Source organism: Paralichthys olivaceus, chromosome 19, assembly GCF_024713975.1.
Source record: "Paralichthys olivaceus isolate ysfri-2021 chromosome 19, ASM2471397v2, whole genome shotgun sequence".
NCBI classification, from domain to species: Eukaryota; Metazoa; Chordata; class Actinopteri; order Pleuronectiformes; family Paralichthyidae; genus Paralichthys; species Paralichthys olivaceus.
In genome coordinates this window covers 15,529,743-15,551,670 of record NC_091111.1, presented here as the reverse complement: position 1 = coordinate 15,551,670, position 21,928 = coordinate 15,529,743, and the positions used below count along the sequence as shown (strand labels likewise).

The following is a 21,928-nucleotide window of genomic DNA, read 5'->3' as shown; positions in this document are numbered from 1 at the left end:
TGAATCATCCCGACCCCTCAGCTCGAGAATTCTGTCAATTCCTAAAAACATGCTTTAGACATTCCAGTTTAATTCACTACTCTGCAGGACTTTTATCAAATCAAATAACTGATTTTTTATTCTGCTCTGCTACTTTTACTGTTGTATTTGTCAGTGGGATTACGCAAAACATCAGCATGTATTTCTACTAAACTGGATTTATGTGTTATGATATTTACGAGTGAAATTTGGTGCAAATCCAATCTGGATCTAGTGAATTCAAATGTGGATTCATCAGGAGACTGTTACACAGGGGGAGGTATGTGCTCTATTCAACTCTTTCGTTCCTCTCTAGTTCCTCGTTGCTTAAAAAGGCCCCTGGTGCGAGACCACGACCGCGAGTGTCACCTACCGAGTCCATCTTCATGCAGGTGCCGAAGTCGGCCAGTTTGAGGTGTCCGTGTTGGTCCAGCAGCATGTTGTCCGGCTTGACGTCGCGGTGGATGAAGCCCATGGAGTGGATGGTGTCCAGTGCCAGCACCACTTCGGCCGTGTAGAAGCGAGCCCACTTCTCAGGCATGTCGTAGTTCATGGTGAGCGTAACCACGTCGCCCCCGGGCATGAACTCCATCACCATGTAGAGGTGACGGTCGTCTTGGAAAGCACAGCAGAGCTACGGGACAATAAACGTGATGTCATTTCAAGACCACACTGCAGAGTCGCTTTGATAAATCTGGTGGGATTCATAATAAACTTCAAAGATCATTATCTCAGTGAGCACATTCCAGGTGAACCAGGGAGAGGTGACTGGCACAGCTGAGACTAGTTGGCCAATCACCTCTCCCTGGATTGAAAAGGCAGCTGAGAGAGAGAGAGAGAGAGAGAGAGAGAGAGAGAGAGAGAGAGAGAGAGAGAGAGAGAGAGCACGCGCGCAAGCACGAGCACGGTAGCACATGAAGAAATGAGAAGCGTATATCGTGGGTCAAAGTTCACGAGAAGCCATGTTGCAGATTAACTGCACCACAGGAAGCAAATGTTCCATTCGCCTCTCACACATTTGCATGACTGGGCCCTTTCCCCAGATCTCCTCTATTTGAAAAAAACCCACATAAAACTGAATATTTTCTATTCAGTGTTGATTGGTTTTAATATATTCAGGCTCTTTCTACTGTATATTTATGATTCTGTCCATACAGTACATATTACTGATTATTTGTACTGCAACTTTTGTAAATAGTTTTTCTACTTATTTTATACAATCAATCAAATAGATCAAAGATTTTACCCATAAGGTCGAACCCTCAGAATTAAAACCTTACAATCTTTATTCATATTTTTACGTTATAAAGGTTATAATAACATTAGGAATGCAGAGGATGATAACAACTACATGTTGGATGTGTCCAGAAATCTGGCAAAGCTCAGTTCAGTCAGTGCACAAGGAGAAGAGCAGAAGCTTCTTTAAAAACAGTCCTTCTACTAGAATCAGTCTTTATAACATTAAAATCCATATACTGTGTATGTGCACACCTGAACCACCCAGGGGCTGTTGGAAAAGGCCATGATGTGCCTCTCCTCCCAGAAGAACGCTGAGTCCGACCGCTTGATCATCTCAAATTTGTTGAGCTGCTTCATGGCGTAAACCTTCTGCGAGGCCTTGTGTCGGACCTGGGGGGGGGGGACACGTTGGCATACACACAGTGATAACTCTTCAAGGACAATAAGAGCGAGAAGACAGTAAGAAGGTCACAGCAACCAAGATAAGAGCAGAGAGGGGAATCCGTAATTGTAGTACACACCCATAGAAAGACATGCTTACACAAGATTTCAAGCACAAACACACTAAGCCCCCACAAACACACCCCCACACCAGACTTCACACTCCTCTCCTACACACACTGAGCCAGTCCAGACTTGTTCTACCACAAGACATTCAGCAGAAACCAGACTTCCATCAGCACACGACACACACACATCTGGAAGAACTGGAAGTTTACAGGGAAACGTGGCTTTGCCAGATCAATTTTATGAGACCAAAGTCAAATACTTTGGTCGAGAAAGATGCAAATTATATCTGAAACACCCAAAACAGCTCGCAGATGCTGCAGAGTTTGTGTTTTTTTGGGAGATTCACAGATTGTTGCTCCCTCTGGTGGTTCACCTTTCTGGCATTCTGCTGCATTTGTAAAGATCTGTGAAGCTTCCTCACACCGAAGAACAAAACTGCTGAAAGATTTAAAGTCAAAGGGTACAAGGGAGCAAACACACACACACACACACACACACACACACACACACACACACACACACACACACACACACACACACACACACACACACACACACACACACACACACACACACACACACACACACACGTATTGATTAACCCTGTACTAGGAGAAACACCTCACCAGCTGCACTTCTCCGAACGCTCCTCTCCCGATCAACTTCACTTTGTCAAAGTCTTCGAGCTTCACCTGCAGATCCCGCAGCTGACTCACAGCCTTTTCATCTGTGGGTCAGAGACACACACACACGATACTATAGCAACGCAAAGGTCAAGAGGCAACCATGTTGGTTCGCATGGTTCTTATATGCTGCATCACTTTTTATAAAACACTATGAGATGTCTGAGTTTTGTCCTTAAACAAAGATACACTGCACGAAAACAAAAAAGCTGCACAAGAGTCACACAGTTAATTTGAATGTCATTTCACTGATAATTTCAGTTTATTCTACTTATCTCTTCTGTGAGCTTTACCATGTAACCTTCAGAATTGAGATAAAACCTGATTCTGGCCAAGTGCAGATTTTCTTGCAAGGTTTAAAGAGACGTGTTTTTTAATTATTTAAAAAAAGAAGAGTTTTCTTTTTCTGCACAGTGTAAGACCATCACACTGCTGGAATTTCAAGCCAAGTTTAGGAATCAAAGTCATAACTTACATCGATTAAGAAACGCCTCGATATTTTTGTTTTTCCTCAGAGCAGGATAATTCAAATCCTTCGCCAGTGCTTTGACAGAATCCTGAAAGACAGAAATAACAAAATACAACCACACTTTTTAAAATCAACACAAATGAAATATGAAACAAGACTTATAATCCAAGTTTACCCTGCCCAGCGTATTCAAATCCTTATTAATAATGTCATGCAAACTAAGGAGTACACTGGTAAAAGCAAACATCATTTAAACTGGAAGTATTAGTTCTTGGTTTGGATGACTTGAACATGAAGATATAATGATGTTTCTGACCAAAATAGATTATTGGAGCCAATGCTGACATCAATATTAGGCACTAAAAATAATTTTATGTGGCAGTGATTCCTAAAATAACCTAAATAACTATAAAAAATATAAGCTAAATATGTAGAATTATGATTAAGAAAATAGACAATTTTCTCCAACGTAAATGTAAACATGAACGAACATCTTTTCTGCCCTGTTCATTCTATAAAAAAACTTAAGGAAGTAAGGAAGGAAGGGAGGAAAGAAGTAAGGAAGTAAGAAAGGAACGAGTTGTGTTCCCTTGAATGAAACATGAGTGCTTGGCCAAACATGGACAGTCGGTCGGTTTTAAATACAAAACAAGTCCTACAACAATAAAAGCTCGTCACATGATGCCATCACAAACCCCTGCCCGAGCAACGGCCCACCGACGCCCGCTCCAGTTAAAAAAAAACACCACGCACACACACACACACACTAATAGCCAGGGGCCTCAGTAGTGTCATCAGCGCTTAAATCGGTGGTGTTGGGTTTCACGAAGAACTAAAATGTCTCTGTGATCCCAATGCATGAGGCTGGCAGGGCAGTCGAGCAGGTGGGCAGGGTGGAGTGTGTGTGTGTGTGTGGGGGGGGCAGCAGAGTATGACCTTCTGTTCCCCCAAAACAGAGGTCAACTGGAGTCATCCATGCCTGTATGTGTGTGTGTGTGTGTGTGTGTGTGTGTGTGTGTGTGTGTGTGTGTGTGTGTGTGTGTGTGTGTGTGTATGTGTATGTGTATGTGTGTGTGTGTGTGAGATGGGGTGAGGGTGGGACCCGTTTGTCCGGGGACATGCGAGTGGGTGGTGCAGCAGCAGCAGCATGTGGAACAATTCTGCACCTTTAAATAGCGGCGGTGAGGAGAAGACCCCCCCCCCCCCTCCACCTCAGACGGCTGGAAATAAGACCTGAAGCCTCAGAAGCTATTGTGGGACAAACAGCTTATGGGTCTGGATTCAGGCTGAGGACTCGAGGGTTTGTGATCGTTTTACACTGTGTGTGTGTGTGTGTGTGTGTGTGTGTGTGTGTGTGTGTGTGTGTGTGTGTGTGTGGTAGAGTTTTCCACCATGATGAACTCTGTGATATCTGAATTGTAAAGAATGCTCGAATTTAAGCAAAATAAAATTATGAAAAATCTTTTCTGAAATAAAAGAGAAGTCCAGTCATATCTGATGACGGTTCCTGGTCCTTAACCTGATTACACACACATGACCAGTACATGAACAAAAGATTCACTTTCTACTCATTCGTGAGTTAAGTGTTATTTTTGCTGTCATCTTCTCTTCATCATTCACTGAGAACTAAATGAAAACCAAGAAATTACATTGGAGATGCACAGATCCAACATGATGGATCAGCACAGGTGTTGACATTATGAGGTCGATCATGTTTCCGCCTTGACGTGAACAAACCACATTAGATACAGAGTTTAAGGAAATATCAGGAAAATCTTCCCTCACGACAGAAATCGCTGACCTCATGTTTCCTCAAATAAATACAACACCAAAAATACTAGTATTTTGTAAAGTAATTTAGACATTTTCCATTTATTTCAGTGACTCTTTGCTCATAGTAAAGATAGAGGAGGCTCCAATTGTGACACAAACACACTGTACAAATTGGAATTGGAAAAAGGAGGTTTGGACAAGTTAAGAGATTTTTGGTACAAGAACAATCCACCAGACCTTGGTCTTAATCCACCAGTAAGACGAAAAAGTAAAATAAGACCTGATATGAAACAGATTACAGTTCCCGCCCACATCCTGTAAGTCCTGAGGACAGACCTGCATTATCTGGTGGTGCATGTCTGATTTTTGCCCGTGGAATCTGGACAAATCTGAACATGACCGTGCTGTTAAAACTCTGCTGTGGGCCGATGCACAGTCACAGAGCGAGTTTAGCGAAGCAAAGCAGGAGCTCAGAGCACAAGTGTAAAAGTGTCAAATGTTCTGGCTCAGTCAGATCAAGTCTCATAGAGCCTTCCCATGATAGAAACTACACCTGCCTCGAATTGTTCCTCAGGTTCCTGAATTAAATGATGCATTTCCTCATGCAGTTGTACACGTCTTTACATTCTTCACTAAGGAGTTGTCACATACCTCTGACACATATTTGCATGGTAGCTGCTATAAATCATTATATCTTTGGAGCTAAACAATGACACACTGAGACAGAAAAACATTCCTGGACACGTGATGCCTACGTCCTGTCTGATACACACAAAGTAAATCATATACACTGAAGCTTGTGTTTATTATGTGCAATCACTGAAAAGTACTTAAAATGCTGATGAGGGAATAATCAAATCTCTTCTGTCTCGTCACTATGTGCTGCATTAGTGTTATTCCTGTTTTATACATGTACACATTGCAAATATTTCCCTGCTGGGTTTTTTAGATTTTATCATTATTTGTGTAGCTAGTGTAAAGGTACACAGCTAGATTGAAGATAAACAGTACAACGATTTGTTGATGGAGTCCTTTCAAACATACTTATGAGCAAGTCTTAAAATTATTCAGTTTGTCCGACCAGATCACATTTTAGGAGCCAGAAGTCTGCAAGTACTTAAAGATCTTCTGTTTGTATTTGACAAATTACTCAAACAATCTATTAATTGATCACCTAATCGTTACATTTAAACATAGACTGAAAATTAAACGCATAAAGATCTGAAACAATCACTTGAATGTTCAATTAGTTAGCATTTCATAACATTTCCTGGTTCATGCTCCAAGAAAGTTTGTTTAATTTTAAATTAAACACGGGAAGGTTTGCGACAGCTGGTCGGACAAGACAACACATTTAAAGATGTTGTAACCACGAAAAAAAACAAAACATTAATCTTTTGTCTGAAAAGCTTCATCGCATTAAACCCAACCCTTTGTTCTACGAAAAAAAAAGAACAAACATCTTTTGTGCGAACACAACACAAATAATTGCGGACAAACAGGAAATAGTGATTTGTGGTCAGGCAGGGGGTTATCTCCATCTCAATTGCAGGAAGTGACTTCAGTTTCCTTGGCACGGTGGCCATTGTTATCTCCGCTACTCTGCTGCTCAGCTGTGTTGGGTTCCGAGCAGCCGAGTGCGGGCCTCAAACTGATAAGTGACGACTGTTGATGAGGGGAGAAGTGATGGGATTAAACTGATTCATTACGTGTGGTTGTCTGATCGTGACATGAGTTGGGGGGGTTGTCTATGTGAGAGCAGAGGCTTTACGCTGGACTTCACTCATGACTCATCAACACTCAGAATAGAGACATTCCGACCAGAGGGAACTAATGCAGGCAGAAAGGTTGTTTATGTAGTGATAAGTATACAATATCAAATCTCCTTTGACTTGCATGTGAAGCAACTGAGCGTCTCCACATGGCGTAAATCCTCTGGATTACGGTCCATGTAGAAAAGGCCTTTTCTCCAGTATATAGGTAAATATCTCTAGATTGTCTTTACCTTCACCATTTACTTCAAATTCCTTTTTACAATGTACGCTGTGTTGCAGAAGGTCGGAGGATGGCGCTCAGCAGTGACAACAGTATTTTCAAAGTTACCCAGGAACATTCTTGGGACAGGTCACACAGGGTCAACAAGAAAGAGTGAACAGGTAATCACAAAGAGACACTGATGGAATGTTGAGAGGAGAGAGATAAATCAATGACCCATCACCCCCCCATGTTTTGTTACCTCTGCCAAACAGGTTATGTTTTCAAAGGCGCATGTTTGTCTCTTAGTGGGCCGAGTTACAAGACAACTAGACCTGACGGATTACCACCGAACTTTATGGGAGGACATGGTGTGAGTCAGGGAAGACGTCGTTAAATGTTGGTGCTGAACACGGATCAGGGGGTGGATGAAATGTTTTTCGAGGTAGGGTGGGTTAGAAGCTGCAGTCATAACAATCCGAGCTTTGATGAATGTCAAATTAATTTTTCACAGTATTATCAAATCATCACGATGCCAGAGGGTAGACTACGATAGGCCTGCAATTCAGTAACAATTTCATACAATGTGATGGCCCTACAACACGGTAAGATATGATAAGATAGACCTACAGTTCGAGACACAACAATAGGATAGACCTACAATTCGATAAGGCTACAACAGGCCAACAATATCATAGGCCTTCAAACAAATACGATAAGACTACAATTCTACACAATGCGATAGGACTACAATTCGATTCGACATGTTTACAATTTCATACAATTCCTACAACTCTGCACAGTACGCTAAGATATGCATACACCATTTGATACGCTGGGACTACAATGTGATACGACATGCTTACAATTCATAGACCTACAATTCCATAGATATGGTACAATTCGATGTGCCAACAATTTGATTCGGTGGGCCAACAATTCCATATGATAGGAAAAGAGAGGCCTACAGTCGGTACAATACAATAGGCAGATAATTCCATATGAAATGAAACTATACAAGAGACTTTATCAATCCCCCTAGGGAGAAAGGAATGTCCCCTTACACACAGGACAGACAACAGACAAGAGCAAATCCTACAAGTCTCAGAGCAGATAAACCTAATGTCATGAATCCTTCACTCATACAACAAGTGATAAAGGTACATTTCGTCCTTTCTCTTGAGACTGTGTCCCTGGTTCTTCGTGTGTCTGCTGACTCCAGCTGATTGTGAGTGTTTACACAGAATCATTACTCAGATCAACTCACCAGCAGCGTTTCCAAGTTCAGAACAGCCTGCGGACTCTGAGGGCTCCTGATGAGGGACTCGAGCTTGTGGAGCCGGCTCTCCAGTCGGCTCTCCGCTCCCGGCATGATCAAAGCAGATCAAAGCAGATCACATGAAACAAAAACACACACTAGTAACCCGTGGGCCTGAGTTTGAGCTCCTCAGCTCCTCATGTCCGCTCCTCTGAGTTGGTCAAGTTTATAATTCATCTGGTGTTTCATTAATGTCTCAACAGAAACCGAGCGGACGTCCTCCTCCTCCTTCTCTTCTGTTCTCCTCTCTTCTGCTCTGTTCTTCTCTTTTCTCTTGGACGCGTTTCCCTCTCAGGTGCGTCTCGTCTGTTTCCAGGTTCAGAAACAACCTGATCTGAGCTCAACGTGTCTGAGCGACGTCAAGCTCCAGCAGGAAGTGAGAGGACGTCCGGTGGAAACTTTCAAACTAAGACTGTGTGAAAACAAAAACAACACCCTAAAAAGGAAACGCCTGCTGTGATGACTGCAATGATCTAATGTAATGAACCAATACCTCAAACCATTATGATCCTATCTTTTTTTTACGCCTGGGATGAGCAAAATAAAAAGATAAAATTAACTTTGTGATTTTTACGTGCACAATTTTCTTTAATATTGTATCACATTGGATGAGGGGTTGTAAGTGAACGTTATGTGTGAAGTTAAAAGTTGTGAGTGGGGATGGAGTAACTTCTGTACAAGATTCAAAACACACAAGCATTTAACTCATTTAATTCTCATAATATAAAGTTCTGAAAAGTAAAATAAAATAAAGTAAAAATAACATGACTTGTAAATATCCTGAATAAATAAACAAAAATTCTGGAAAAAGTGATACAACATACAGTAGCAAAAAATAAATAATTTTGTTAATTCCAAAATATCCCTTTTATTTGATGTCAATAAGCACAAACATTTAATTTATCTTTTTTCATCTTTAATCGTTTCTTCAGGGTGAAGCACAATGCATCTTTCATGTGATAAATGGTCTAGGCCATATAAAATAGGTTTTCTGAAGTTAGTGAGTCCTTTTATTCTGAAGGCAGTGAGCTACATCCGGTTTTGCATTGCATAACCTTAGATAACTTCAACAGAATCCACCCCCACATACCTCCCCTCTTTACCTGAGGACTAATAATTGTTTGGATGACTCCTCTCCTGCACATTTGTTCTGTATCCATCCTCTGTACATTTCAGGGTATCACAGCCCCCCCCACCACCACCTCACATCCAATCACTGCTCGAATTCCTGCCCTCTTATCTCATCCATCGGTTTTACCGTCACTGCACAGTCTCGACCAACTTTCAGTATTTCAGGAATGTTGATGCACCGCATGCAGACGAGCTGCCACTAAAAATAGAAGTTTACAGGGACTAGAGAGTGAGGAAACCTTATCTACAGCTCCACATCTTAGTCATTGTTTGTGCATTTAGATTTAAGGTGATAAGTAAATGGATGAAAATTAAATAGAACCATAACAATAGAAGCTCTACCAAAATAAGACACACAAATGCCCTTGCTCTTAGCATTACTTTTATTTATTTTACTTTACAAAGAGGTCCGCACCAAAGCTCCATGTTACTGAATCTGTATTCAAATACAAACAACCTGTGAACAGTGTGTTCAGACAGTGGGCGACATGTTTGACAGGGGAGGTGAGAAAAGACCTGCGAATTTCAGGCAACAAAATCCTCTGAAACAAAAGTGTTGTTTTTGGCATAACCCTGGATTGACACACAAATACACACACATACTGTATCAGGTCAGAAATGGCAATGATTAAAATGTGCAATCAAATAAATCAATAAATGGTAGTGGGGGTTTTTTGGGGGGGGGACCTCTGGCGTCAGAGCCCAGGACCACTTGTTGACACAGCAGCTGTTTGAATGGAGCGATGTCACCACTGACTCATATGAGCTGTTGACTAAAGGTCCCCCCCAGCCGAGGATGACACTGACATGATGATGGCGTGACCTGCGGTGAGGATGGAGGCTGGAATGAGCGGTGGGAGACGGTCACACATGTTGCACACACACGCTAACTGATCGGCATGTCGTTTTGGAATGATGGCAGGGGGTCGGCCACATTTTAGGGTTATTCTAGGAGTGGGTCATGATGGCTGTGAACTCTGCGTCCTCTTGGTTTGACACTGCTGAAAAAGGCGATAATCAGGTTTAAAGGTAAAACAACGGCAGCATGACGTGAAGGAGAAGCTCAGTCAGTTGGCACCAAGTGCAGCGTTGTGTCCTGTGTGATGGGTCTCAGCAGTTTTTCCTGTGAGGCCTCATGGTGCTCTCATGTCAGAAATTAAAGAGGCAGGTGCAAAGTTACAAAGGCAAACACTGCTCTCTAGTGGGGACACGGTATATAAACATAGAGACGAGGGGCGTTTTTAGAGCTTCGACACTCGCAAAATACAATCATCAAAGAAAAAACAACAAATGAAGAAATAAAGCACTTTTTTTTGTGAAAATCTACAGATGCATCATCCATAAGTTAATATATCATCAAATAGTAGTGTAGAGAAGAAAACTTGAAACCTTGCAATGGGGCAACTGTTGACGAAGCCTCTACTAAGTGATCTATGGCTGGTTCAAATCTCATTAGGTATCCCAGAGAGTGGGGACTGTAATACTGATCGCTGCGTACGACAGCATCGGGTGATTGAGTATAACACCACATTTGGTAATAGTAGAATCATCTGATCAGAGCCAGAAAAATAATGAGTAAAAAATCACCAGTTAAACTGTTGTGTACCATGAACATTGAAGACGTTTTCACGGCGCTCGGTGCTAAAAGTGATTCAAATTCTGATTTACGGATTAAAGATTTGGCAGATCTGGTGAAAAATGAGGAGAAAGTCTGTAAATGACACGTTTCTGTACCAGCGTCATCAGGACGACTCAAGTGTTCACAGACCAGCTCAGTTACTGTATCTCAGTTGGCATCCCCTCATGTGCAGTATGCTGTGTTTGCAGAGGGAGCATCCTTAACCATTCAGCCGTCTGCCAGACTCTCTCCGCCCAAGGATGAAGTCTCAATCTCAGCAGAATTTCTCTCTTCCCTTGAAGGTAGAGAGTGGAGCAGGTTGTGAGGAATCAAACCTCAGCACTTGTGTGTAGTATGTACCATATTTAGGTTGGTGGAGCAGAGAAGGGTATACTATATTCCTGGCTGTTGGTTAGAAAGAAAAAAAAAACACTCCTGAAGTCTGAGCCCCCGTCGACCAGGTAATCCAAAACCTGGAGTGGGGAGTCAGCGTGGGATATGGGGAGAGGAACAATGTGGCTCTTTGTGCAAGCCAGGCAGAGAAAACAAACCGTTTCCCCTGGAAAGAGATCATGTTCAGGTTCCATCTGAGAAGACCACACAAGGCTGATCAGAGCTCTGTCTGCTGTGTAGAGCAAGCAGAGGAGAGGAGGAGGAGGAGGAGGGAGGTGGCGCATCTGGGCAGCCACATTAACTTGTGTACACTTTAGAAGAAGATCTGAGATGCTTCATGGACACGACATAACACACGGGAGACAGAAATGCTCTTTGGTCCGGGACAAACTGTGTGACTGTGTCGTTTCCTCCCTCCAGAGATAATGTGGTCATCTGGACTGCTTCCTGGGCTGGCACCCTGCTGGTCTACAGGCAGGGCGACTCTGGTGGGCTGACGGGCGTGAGGGAGAGGGCGGAGGGTGGTAGCACTGGTGTTGTCCACAAGGGGGCGTGGCACTGAATCTGGCACTGCCGTACAGTGTTAAACAGTGAGTCTGTTCATTAAGTGGAGAGAGAGGGGGAAAAAAGAGGAAGAAAAAAGAGGGAGAACATGGTGAGATGTTATATGTTTCCATTGCCACCATATCTTATACCAGCCCCACCCGCCCTGGACACTCGTTCCTTAATCCACCCATTCTACATAAACACTGAGAACGAGGCTTTTTAGTCATGTCAACGCTTGGATAACTGTCGCACAGGGCACGATCAAACCAAGAACATCTGGCCCCTGTCTCTCTCACACACACGCTCGTTCAAACACATATAAAACAGACGCACACACACAAGCATGTAAGGGCCAAACCAGGGTTCTGTACTCCCTCTGTCCCATTGCGTTTTAGTTTCAAACGCTCAGCGAATACCCATGTGGTGGGATCGGATTACACGGGGCTATAAAATATCCCAAATAAAGGCCGGGAAAACCGAGACGAAGAAAAGGGCTGTTTCCTTTTTTTTTGAAAAATGAAAAAGGCTTTTAGCTGTGGAGACAATAGAACAGGACAGAAATGATCGTCTCAGAGCACAGAGGTGGTCAGCTAAAGTCACTCGCATGCGGCAGCCAGCTCCCATTACACACAACACAGAGCCATAAATCCGTCTGCACGACACAAGCAGCACGCTGTGATTTCATATGTATTGGTTGCTAAGGGGACGCACGAAACCACAACAGATGACAAAGAGTAAAGTAGGGAGCTCATTTAGGGGAAGGGTATCTTGTAACACTAAAGATTGATGTTGGACTTTCTCTATCAGCGGACCTCATTTTTTATCATTAATGTGACCTCTCTGCAGGGCCAGAGGGCGGAATATATGGCGAGTAAAGCACGGCAGGTGAAATGTAAGCCCTTGCCGTAATATCAGCAGATTAATCTCACTGCATATAGTCAAATGGTAACGTGATCTCGTTATGGCAAGACACCAGCGGGCAAGGATGACGGGCGACGTCGCAGTCTGTTTGGATGACCAATGGGAGGGTGAAGTCAAGAGGGGCCTTCAATTGGTGCAGAGTAAAGGAAGCCTTTTCTGTTGCGCTCTAACAACAACATCTGGTTGGCAGGGGACAGGGGTGATAAGTGAAGAGAAGAAAAAAGGGGCTGAAAAGGAAAGAGGAGAGTGCAGGACTTGTAGACCAGCTGAAGCCAGAACAGGGTGTCGTTATGACACATGTAATCGGATCGCTCCGGTTCTGCCCCTGTGTTTTTCTAATGAAGCCCCAGAGCTCTATTGCAGCTGAGTGCTGGCTCTCATACGCCTGACGCTCATCTCTTGTCTCTGCATTGCCTCAATTTCCATACTGTAAGAAGCTCTGACTTTGGGGTCGCATATACTCAGCCAAACTGTCTCCCTGTCAGTGTGGACAGGCAATCCCACAACCTCAGGGTCACAGTTTTGATTCGGCAGCAGCCATCAGGCTTCCTCCAAGACGATGAATCAAAATCCCGCCCTGCTTCTTAAACAGACACACGCTCACATAACTTAAGCCTAGAAAAACAAGGCGGCCATGCAAACAAAGTGTTGTGACTGTCAGGTTGTGGTGAAGTGATTGCCTCCACCTCCTTCCCGCTGTTGTAACCTTAGAGCAATGAGTAGTGCCAGGTTACTGGGATTCTCTCTTTATGGGGCCATGCTGTTTAGTGACCACGTGCATACTGTGAGAGCTGTGATTAAGCTTGCCCTGTGTATGTGTGATTTTTCTTTTTGCATGCTCACATTTTTCCAGACCTGGGTCAAATGGCGTTTAAAAATAAGTGGATCTGTGTGGAATACCACTCGGGTGGGGTTCGCCACACAGAACAAAGTCAACCCTTAAATTTATCTGGCAATTTCTAAAAAATTCGATGGAACGCTTGTGTAGATGTTTGACACAGATAAGGACACAGAGAAGTTCTGGTCCCTGACCATATATAATACCAGATATAATAACACCTAGTCAAAGCAAAGCTATCTATACATGGCCTTGCCTTGTAATATAATCTCTCACCTCCATCCTCTATTTATTCTGATCACGGATTCGTAAGCATCGCCTCTTCATAGCTGGCTCCATGTCTCCAGCACTGGGCATATTAGCAGGGCTCCGCAGGCTGCCCTTGTCCCTGAGTTTGGGCAAGAGCAGTGGGGTGGTGGTCCCACCTGTCTTTGGCGCTGTGGGAAGGGCATAGGCATGGTCCTCGTCAGGAACATGGGGGTCCTCTCCTACTTCCCCTACTACTGCTAGGGGCTCTTCTGAATGGCCGACTGGGCCCTCGACCTGCACCGGGCCGACAACAGAGCACTTGTTCTCTTTGATGGCCTCCAGCTCGCTGATCATGGGGTCAGGGGGTGGCACTGGTACTTTCTGTGGTTGGGAGGAGTCTGGACTGGAGGGCGCGGATGATGAGGACATACCATTCAGACAGTGGTCCTGAGATTTTAAGGCAGAGGACGTGACTTCATTCGGATGGCTGCTCCCCGTGGGGCTGGGTGGGGTGTGTGAAGGTGGAGTGTGAAAGTCCTGAAGGTGGTAGACAGTGTCATGTGAAGGGGACTCTGGTAGTGGAGGGGTGGGTCTGATGATGTTGTGGAGCCCTGATCTGGTACCCTGCCCAGTCACTGACTCCCCCAGCCCTGATAGGTCCACCACTCCATTGGCACTGGGCTCCAGCTTCACTTGGGCCCTTTGAAGAACCCTTTGGATGACTTGTCGCTCTGACTGATGCTGCTTATAGTCTGTCAGCACCTCCGACCCTGCAGCTGAGCATAGAGATTCGTTGTACTGCGCTCTGGGAGAGGATGCTCCACTGTTGAGTGTGGAGGCTGGGGATGGGAATGGCCTCTCTAGTTTAACCCAATCTGTGTCCCTTGTGTTGGGATCGATTGGGGAGGGGAGACCCTGAGTTAAGGTTCCACCCAACTTGTTGGCTACCAATCTACTCTCTGCTTCAGGGATCCCTGGGGAGGGCAGCCTGGTAACCCTGGATCTAGCCCTGTCTGCACCCTCTGGCACAGGTTGGATAACTCCACTGTGACTTGGAGTTTCCAGGGTTGATTTAGAAGGGACTGGAATGGGAATAGGAATGGGTATGGGGACAGGTAAGGGAACAATGATGGGATAAGGGACCAGGACAGTGGGCTGTGGCAGAAGAGGGCTAAAATTAGGAAAACCAAAGTTCATCATATGAGGCATTGGGACAGGACCTCTTGGCATCATATTCAGAGGAGGGGAGTGCAAGCCAGGGAAGTAGGCTCCTGGATAGGGGTGCATCAGTCCAGGGGGATTAATGGAAGAGGAGGTAGGAGGCTGCAGGTGTGGAGAGTGAGGAGGTCTGTGGATGGGGCTAGAGGGGGGGCCTGGGTGTCTGGGGGCATTGGCAAGGGGGCTTTTCAGGCCCTGAGCATGAAGAGGAGGTCTGATGAAGGGGATGGGGATTTGAGGCAATGGTTGATGGTCCAGATGGAGGCGAGGAGGAGGCAGAGGAGCAAGTTGAGCAGGGTGGGGTGACACCTCCATGGCAGGCAGAGGTGGAGGGGGCTGGATGGGTCTCTCCAGGGTCCTTAGCCCAGAGACAGGGACCTTGGAGGAAGAAGAGGAAGAAGAAGAAGAGGAGGAGGATGCCTCTGAGGAGGAGATGGAGGCGGATTCTGCTGATCCATTGATTAGTGCAGGTCCTTTAGGGGAGAGGTTTCTATGACGGGCTTCCCCCATACTGTTGCTGCTGTTCCAAGAGTCAGGAGTGAGTAACTTTTGCCCGCCGACACCGCCGCCGTCCGCCCTCCCCTCCTGACTGGGCCTGCTCGGGCTGGAGCTGGTGAGAGCTGCACGGGCTTCTCTATAGAAAACATCCATCTTGTACTGATTCAGACACTTGGTACTGCAGAACTGGAGTCGTTCCTCACCGGATCCAAAGTCCAGGTATTCTTTCGTGTGACGGATGTGCTTGCACCAGTCACATACCTGCGGCACAGGGGAGAGAGACTGTGGGGGGTCATTTAAGTGACAAATCAAGCAGAAAACTTCTGAAAAATGGAATAAAAGGAGAAAGACTGACTTTTTTCCAAAATGCATATAAAGCTATTTAAATCTTGCAATTTCATAGCATACATATATTAATACTTTACACTGGAAAACAAAAGATACATTGATAGAGTCCTCTTACTCTGACATTGCTGTTTATTTTCAACACCAGTCTGGGCGAGTCCTCTGTATGGGGGTGCTGAGGGGATCTCTCACCGTGGAGGTCTTCATCTCTGGCCTGACAGGAGAAAACCACAGTGTGACACACATGGCAAACACTGTGAGGCAGGTTGTCAGACCTGCGTTCCCCCCTACTTGTGATGCATTCATTCTCAAATTCATGATGTTGCAATACTGGAAGTTTTTTGCGGTTACTAAAACCAAATCAAATTTGAGCTTCTTGCATAACAAGTTCATAAATAGCTTATAATAAATTGCCCTGTCATCAAGGTTTGAACTTCACGGGTGGCACCAAACCCTGAGGGTCAGCACAACAATCAGCTTGTTGTGAAACAGATACGATTCTACACCCGAGCGGGGAGGTAATGCAGGTGATGTATTGTCATATTATTAATGGCCCTGCCAGTATAAATGTAGGAAATTCCTCTTGATTCATGTAAGCTGATACGCTTTGGATCTGAGTGCTCCCACATCTCTGTGACCCATTGAGTCGTGTTGAGTTACGAAACATGAGGCAGCTGAAGGTAAGGTATGCACTGAAAGTGGACACCTCGCCCCAGGCCTCCTGGCCTTCCTCTCAGACAAGCAGTAACAAGCCAACGGCAACGCTCTCCTCCCCACCTCTGAAAATCTGGAGGGCTTGTTGCGCACAGTTTGCTCGATTTTATTTCTGCTGTCATGTGAATAAAACCTATCGCAGTATAAATGATGGCGAGGGTGAAAGGCGATAGGGCCGCATGTCAACCCACACCAAAGAGGGTATAGCCATGTTGTAAGTGAAGCTGAAAAATCATGGCAATGTGCATCAGAGTGGTTCTCCAGACCAGAGCCACTTAACAGCTGGCCCCTCCTCCATTAACGCGAAACTGATACTAAGTGTCCGCTACAAACTTTGACCTCCCTCCCACCATTCCTATACGGGCTCCTTCATAATAACTAAAAAATGTGTTCTCAGAGATCCCCCTCCTCACTTTCTTAAATTCCTGTAAATTAATCCATCTGCTATGACCTCACAAGATCAGGAGTATCACTTTCTCAAGGTCTGTTTACCTGCCAGGAACCACTTGATGCTTGGGTGTCATGTGTATGGAAAGTGACACAGCTGGCAGAAACAATCCCCATATACACCACCTATATGTGTGTGTATATGCTTGAATTTCAACATAAACAGATCTATAGATCACTCATCAGCATATAGATCCCAGGGTTTGCATTTCACCAGTGAGGGACAACGCACAATTAAATTCCTGTGACCACCCGCTGTGATGTTGTGTATACATTTTTCTGTTTACCACTAACCTTGTTGCGTTTGAAGTAGGCTCGTCTGCAGGCGGCGAAACACTTTTCACTGCAGAAGCTTTTGAGCTCTGAGCCCATACAGAGAGAGTAACGTTTCACACCTTCCTTCTGGCACCAGACGCACACTATCTGTACATTCTGTACATCTTCCACTGCAGGAGGAGGGAGGAGAGGAGGGAAACCAATTAAGGGGAATTTATGAAGGTACCAGCACACAACTTTGATAAGAGCTCTCGAAGGTAAGGGTTAAAAGATCGAATCAGGGTGTTGGTTATGGAGGATTTCAACATCTCACCAGGACTCAAGAGTAACGACTCAAGTTTGCTCAGAAACTGATACTAAAGTCAATTAGTTTATCTATATATATATAGATATCAGCTGATATCTCTGTATCAGAAAGATTTTACTCCCTAATGTTGGTATCGGCATCAACCCCCATTAATCCTTATTGGCCTGCCTCTAATCTGCAGTGCAGTTTGTCGGTAAAGTGAAAGTGATATGAGATATTTTCCATTGTTTTGATTTAGGACTCCAGCACGTTGAAGTTAAACTAAGGTTCAAGAGTCGACCTTGTCAGGTTTACTTGAGGATATTTACATCCATGCTGCACACACACAGATTTCACTGGTGCAATTCCCTGTCAAGGTCACAGTTCTACATTGGATGTAAACACCTTCAAATTAAAGGAAACAAGTCGGCAATTCTCGTCTCATTTAAACCAAACTTATCAGAAACATGAATACTTGGTCAATAAACAAGGTCTTGGTCGCATCCACTAACTGGATGCCAGGTAGATATACTGCAGGCAGCCACTAGGGGATGATCAAGATGCTTTGGCTTTACTTTAGGGTAGCCATCATCATCCATCTTTATATAGAGTCTATGATACAAACACTTCCAATGATCTAATCTTTATTTCTCCATGTATGATCATCCACTTACCTGCTGATGGCTTTATAAGGGGGACGATAACAGGGGCACTCTTGTGCTCTTTGGGGGTGGTCAGGGATGAACTTGTTGATGAAGAGCAGGGTGAAGATGAGGGGACACTGGAGGACTCCCTCTCTCCACTCTTCATGGCCAGGACTGAATGGCCGACTTTGGTGTCCAGGCCCTTGGGTTTTGGCAACGAGTTTTCTGAAAGACAGAAACACGATACAAAACAATGCTATATACATGTATAAATCCAGTGCGTGGCAAACATGATACTGTAATAACTTTTACACCTCTGACAATGTCCTACTCTGATTTTTAGTATAAACGCATTGAGAAACAATAGATGTACTTGAATGAATGAAATTAGAGAAGTTGCATCTGCGGTCTAGCAAATTTCAAAAGTGACTCAATGTCTGTGAAGAACAAAACTTGCAAAACCTGTTCATTAGTGTAAATTCAAGACGGCTCGGTTCCAACAGTGAACTGTCGACACCTGCCCTCACCTTTCAGCACAGACACATGCTGACGCCTCTCTCTGTAGTTTCTGATCTCATTGGCCTCCGAGTCCCTGAGATCCACCTTGTCGTATCCGTACCATCCCAGCAGCTCATTCATGGTGCTTTCTGCAAACGTCTAAAGAAGAAAAAATAATGACAAAAAGAGAAATCACTGATTAAGGTTCCATGTAAAGGGATAGGGTAACCAAGCCATGGCCTGCCTGCAAATGGGAAATTGTGAGCGTACATCTCAGGGTTTGTTAGTGGAACTTTTTATCCTATGTTAAACATAATCAGACCTTCCCACTCTGAATCAATGCGAGGGATTCTTTCTCAGCCCCGGCCCTGTCTGAGAAATGAATACGGGCACAGTGGAGTACAGTGTGACACTTTTTCCATGATGTATTCGAGTTGTTTACTCTTGCTAAATCTGAGACGGAAAGGTTTAAAACCTAACACCAGTGTGAAATCTATGAATCATCCTTTGTTTATCTATTTTAATTGGAAAAAAGAGGGAGAAAAGAAAACTGTTCCCCACAGATGGGATGTGTGGTCTCTCTCTCTCTCTCTCTCTCTCACTCTCTTTTTTTTTTTATTACGACCAGATGAAAACAAAACACAAAGGTCTCTCTCTTTATCCACCCACCTCTCTCTGTGGCTTTGGGAGAACCGGATTGGAGGAGAAACCTGATCCGGAACGGGCAGAAATCAGAGCGGGACACCCTACACCGCAGCGAGGTCCCACGGTTCTCGGAAATGCCCCACTCCTCTCCCTTCTTCTCTCTCCAGTGTCCACCACTCTCTCCTTCTCTCTTTTCCAGCTTTCCCCCGTCCCTCCCCTTTGCCTTGCTTTTTCTCCCCTCTGCCACCCCCCCACACCATCTCCCATCTTCACCATCCTCCCCTCCGCCCCTGCACCTTCCAGCCCTGACACCCGACACAGCGCCGCCTCTCAGGTTTCACCCTTTTCCAGCACAGCCAGTCTGCTGAGGCGGTGGCGGTGGTGTGTGTTGCAGTGCTGTGTAGTATACTGACTGCACATTCTTTCCCCCTGCTTTCCTCACTCCGACCTCTGCTCTGCACCGGGGCCTCAAAAAGAAATGGATCTCTCCCTCTCGCTTTGCTCACTTTCTGCTGTGTGTGTGCGTCTGGGAGAGTGTGTGGGTTGAGTGCAAGCGGTGGTATCATGTCCAGCTAAATATGCCTAACGATGATTAAAGTTGGGTATCCGGTGTCCGGTGCTGCGCTCGGGTCTGACGTGGAGGGAGTAGGTCCGAATGTGGTGTTGAAACAGATGTATTACAGAGACAACACCAGGCTGGACCTCAGCTGAGCGAGAAATCAGTTCGCCTCCCTGCTTTGGTTTGACTCATTTTAAAGGTGCACATCTGTAGGACTTCACTCCACAATCATGCATGTTTCCCATCATGCTTAATCCGGGAATTGTGGCATTCCCCAGAGGGACAACATACATGACAACTTTATATGCATATACATCTCACTGTCATTTCTGTTTTCTCGTTAACCAAAGACAGGCCATTTCTTTTTCTCTTCACCCACCCCTCCACTTCCCACAATGTTGTTTTTGTTTCTTTTTGGCAGTTCAGACAAACATCTGCTTTGTGAGAGTGACAAGCCATATCCCAAACCACAGAGAGAGTTGCAGCCAAAGGCAACAAACTGGGGCCGACCCTGAGATTCAGCCCAGGCAGGCTTACATCAAGCGGGGATAGCGTTTCACGTGTTTTGATTAAAATTAGTTAAGTTGTAACTCTACACCTCCCCTGGATATCAAACGATACAGTCCAAACCACTTATACAAAAAAAGAGCACATTTCCTCTCTCACGAAAAGGCCACAATCTCCCCCCTCTCATAAAAAAAAAAGCTGCTTGTCTTTTTATATTTCTCAGCTCCTGCTTGAAGGAGCCTCAGATATCCCTTTACCACCACAGTCACAGTCTCAAAAAGGCAGCGTCCAAACCGAAACAAAGCAGACAATCCACGGATTAGTTTCCATGCAGTAATGGGCTCATAATGGTGGGAGGGAGAGATGTCTGTTCCTGTGGTTTAACTTGTGCAGAGGCAAGAGGCAGAGGAGATTGTCTTAAAGGTCACATCATTAGTGAACAGAACATATTCTGAGACATTTCACTTGCATCCTGAGGAAAAAAAAGTCAGATAGTACATTAGTGTTTTTCCTGAGGAAGGCTATTTAAAGGATATAAATGCCCCCTCTCTTTTGGGAGGCATGAGGGCAAAGCTCTGTGGTCCAGCAAGTGTGCGCACCCGCAGGGAGCTGGAGAAGAAGAAGAAGTGACGCACATCTGGATCTGGACATCAAGAGTTTGCGCGTCTGGCCACAGCTGGCCTAACATGGCGTCATGAAGAGGACAACCTACTCATCTTCACTGGCTCACATCTGTAATTAAAACGCCCCGATCTCCCAGAGTGTCTGTTTATGTCTGGCACTTTCAGTTTAGATGAATAATAAAGATTTACTGTATATGAGTTTATTGTCCCAATGCGTAAACTTGAGTAAACTCCAAGTGCGTTATGGTTGCTTGGGTCTACATGAAATACACAAGGGGGGCATTCATTAAAAACAAGCATAGCATGTGTCTGATTATTCCCAGCAGTGATTTGTGCGCAATGAAGAAGTTTCGTGCGTAAAAAGTTACCAAACAAGTCAAAAAAACAGGCGTCTCATTGGATAAATGGATGATGTTGCTTTGACTCTCACCTTCATCTCCTGGTTGATCTCCCTCTTTACAGGGTGCGCGGGTTTCCTGCTGCGTTTATTTTCCGGTGGTCTCCCTTTCTCCATCTCTGGCATAGTCCCGGTGTGGCTGGATCCGATCCGGATCAGTGTTGGGTGTCAGCTGGAGCGAGTCTAGCGGAGCAGTGGGTCAGAGTGAAAGCTGTCACTCCCGGTGACAGCGGCTGTCATTCCCGGACGTCTGAGTCCTTCATCTGGGGCTTCGCACCATCGGAGTCCACTGAACATGCGTGCGCTCCGGGCTGGAGGCTCCTCCGCCGAACAATCCCCACTCTCTCCTCTGCACCGCCATCAAGCTACGACCTGCACCTCACACATGTGTTCCGGTCAGCACTTTCAAAGTAAACGCTCACTGACATCCTGGGTGTTTATTCTTAGGGCCCATACTGAAGATAGAATTCTAAGAAACAACAACCTTATTAAGGAACTCTCATAATAGAATAAATAATAATTTATAAGACTCAACATAACTTTGTAACCTTTGTTGCCTATTTATTAATTTCAATACATATTTACATCAAG

General features: G+C 44.9%; 2 protein-coding genes across 11 annotated transcripts in view; both read right to left on the bottom strand.

Moving 5' to 3' along the window:
- Nucleotides 1-8,355, bottom strand: part of LOC109636100 (rho-associated protein kinase 2-like) — a 29,276-nt gene extending 20,921 nt beyond the window's left edge. For all 7 annotated transcript variants that reach the window (XM_069514758.1, XM_069514757.1, XM_069514759.1 and 4 more), the window contains exons 1-5: nucleotides 7,934-8,355; nucleotides 2,926-3,007; nucleotides 2,394-2,494; nucleotides 1,510-1,647; nucleotides 392-652 (exon numbers count right to left, since the gene is read on the bottom strand). In XM_069514758.1, the coding sequence (XP_069370859.1) occupies nucleotides 392-652; nucleotides 1,510-1,647; nucleotides 2,394-2,494; nucleotides 2,926-3,007; nucleotides 7,934-8,038 (687 nt within the window). In that variant the 5' untranslated portion in view covers nucleotides 8,039-8,355. The remainder of the gene's footprint in view (nucleotides 1-391; nucleotides 653-1,509; nucleotides 1,648-2,393; nucleotides 2,495-2,925; nucleotides 3,008-7,933) is intronic.
- Nucleotides 8,356-9,484: 1,129 nt separating this feature from the next.
- LOC109636189 (sine oculis-binding protein homolog) lies at nucleotides 9,485-21,678 on the bottom strand. 4 transcript variants are annotated; one of them, XM_020097781.2, is made up of 7 exons: nucleotides 21,371-21,678; nucleotides 18,636-18,765; nucleotides 18,139-18,333; nucleotides 17,197-17,348; nucleotides 15,860-15,955; nucleotides 13,708-15,678; nucleotides 9,485-11,722 (listed from the first exon to the last, which is right to left on the bottom strand). In XM_020097781.2, the coding sequence occupies exons 1-6, from the start codon at nucleotides 21,461-21,463 to the stop codon at nucleotides 13,717-13,719; spliced, it is 2,628 nt and encodes an 875-aa protein (XP_019953340.2). In that variant the 5' UTR covers nucleotides 21,464-21,678; the 3' UTR covers nucleotides 9,485-11,722; nucleotides 13,708-13,716. The 4 variants fall into 4 exon arrangements, with proteins under 4 accessions (XP_019953340.2, XP_069370864.1, XP_019953341.2 ...); XM_069514763.1 differs by lacking the exon at nucleotides 21,371-21,678 and adding an exon at nucleotides 19,276-19,675; XM_020097782.2 differs by having other exon boundaries at nucleotides 11,335-11,722; nucleotides 13,708-15,657; nucleotides 21,371-21,615.
- Between the last annotated feature and the right edge of the window lie 250 nt (nucleotides 21,679-21,928).

Coding starts and splice junctions, on each gene's coding strand:
- LOC109636189 (XM_069514763.1), bottom strand. CDS start 19,527: ATGGTGAAGATGGGAGATGGTGTGGGGGGGTGGCAGAGGGGAGAAAAA. Junction 15,956..17,196: donor CCTACTTCAAACGCAACAAG/GTTAGTGGTAAA, acceptor TTCTCCTGTCAG/GCCAGAGATGAAGACCTCCA. Junction 15,679..15,859: donor AAATAAACAGCAATGTCAGA/GTAAGAGGACTC, acceptor GACCCCCCACAG/TCTCTCTCCCCTGTGCCGCA.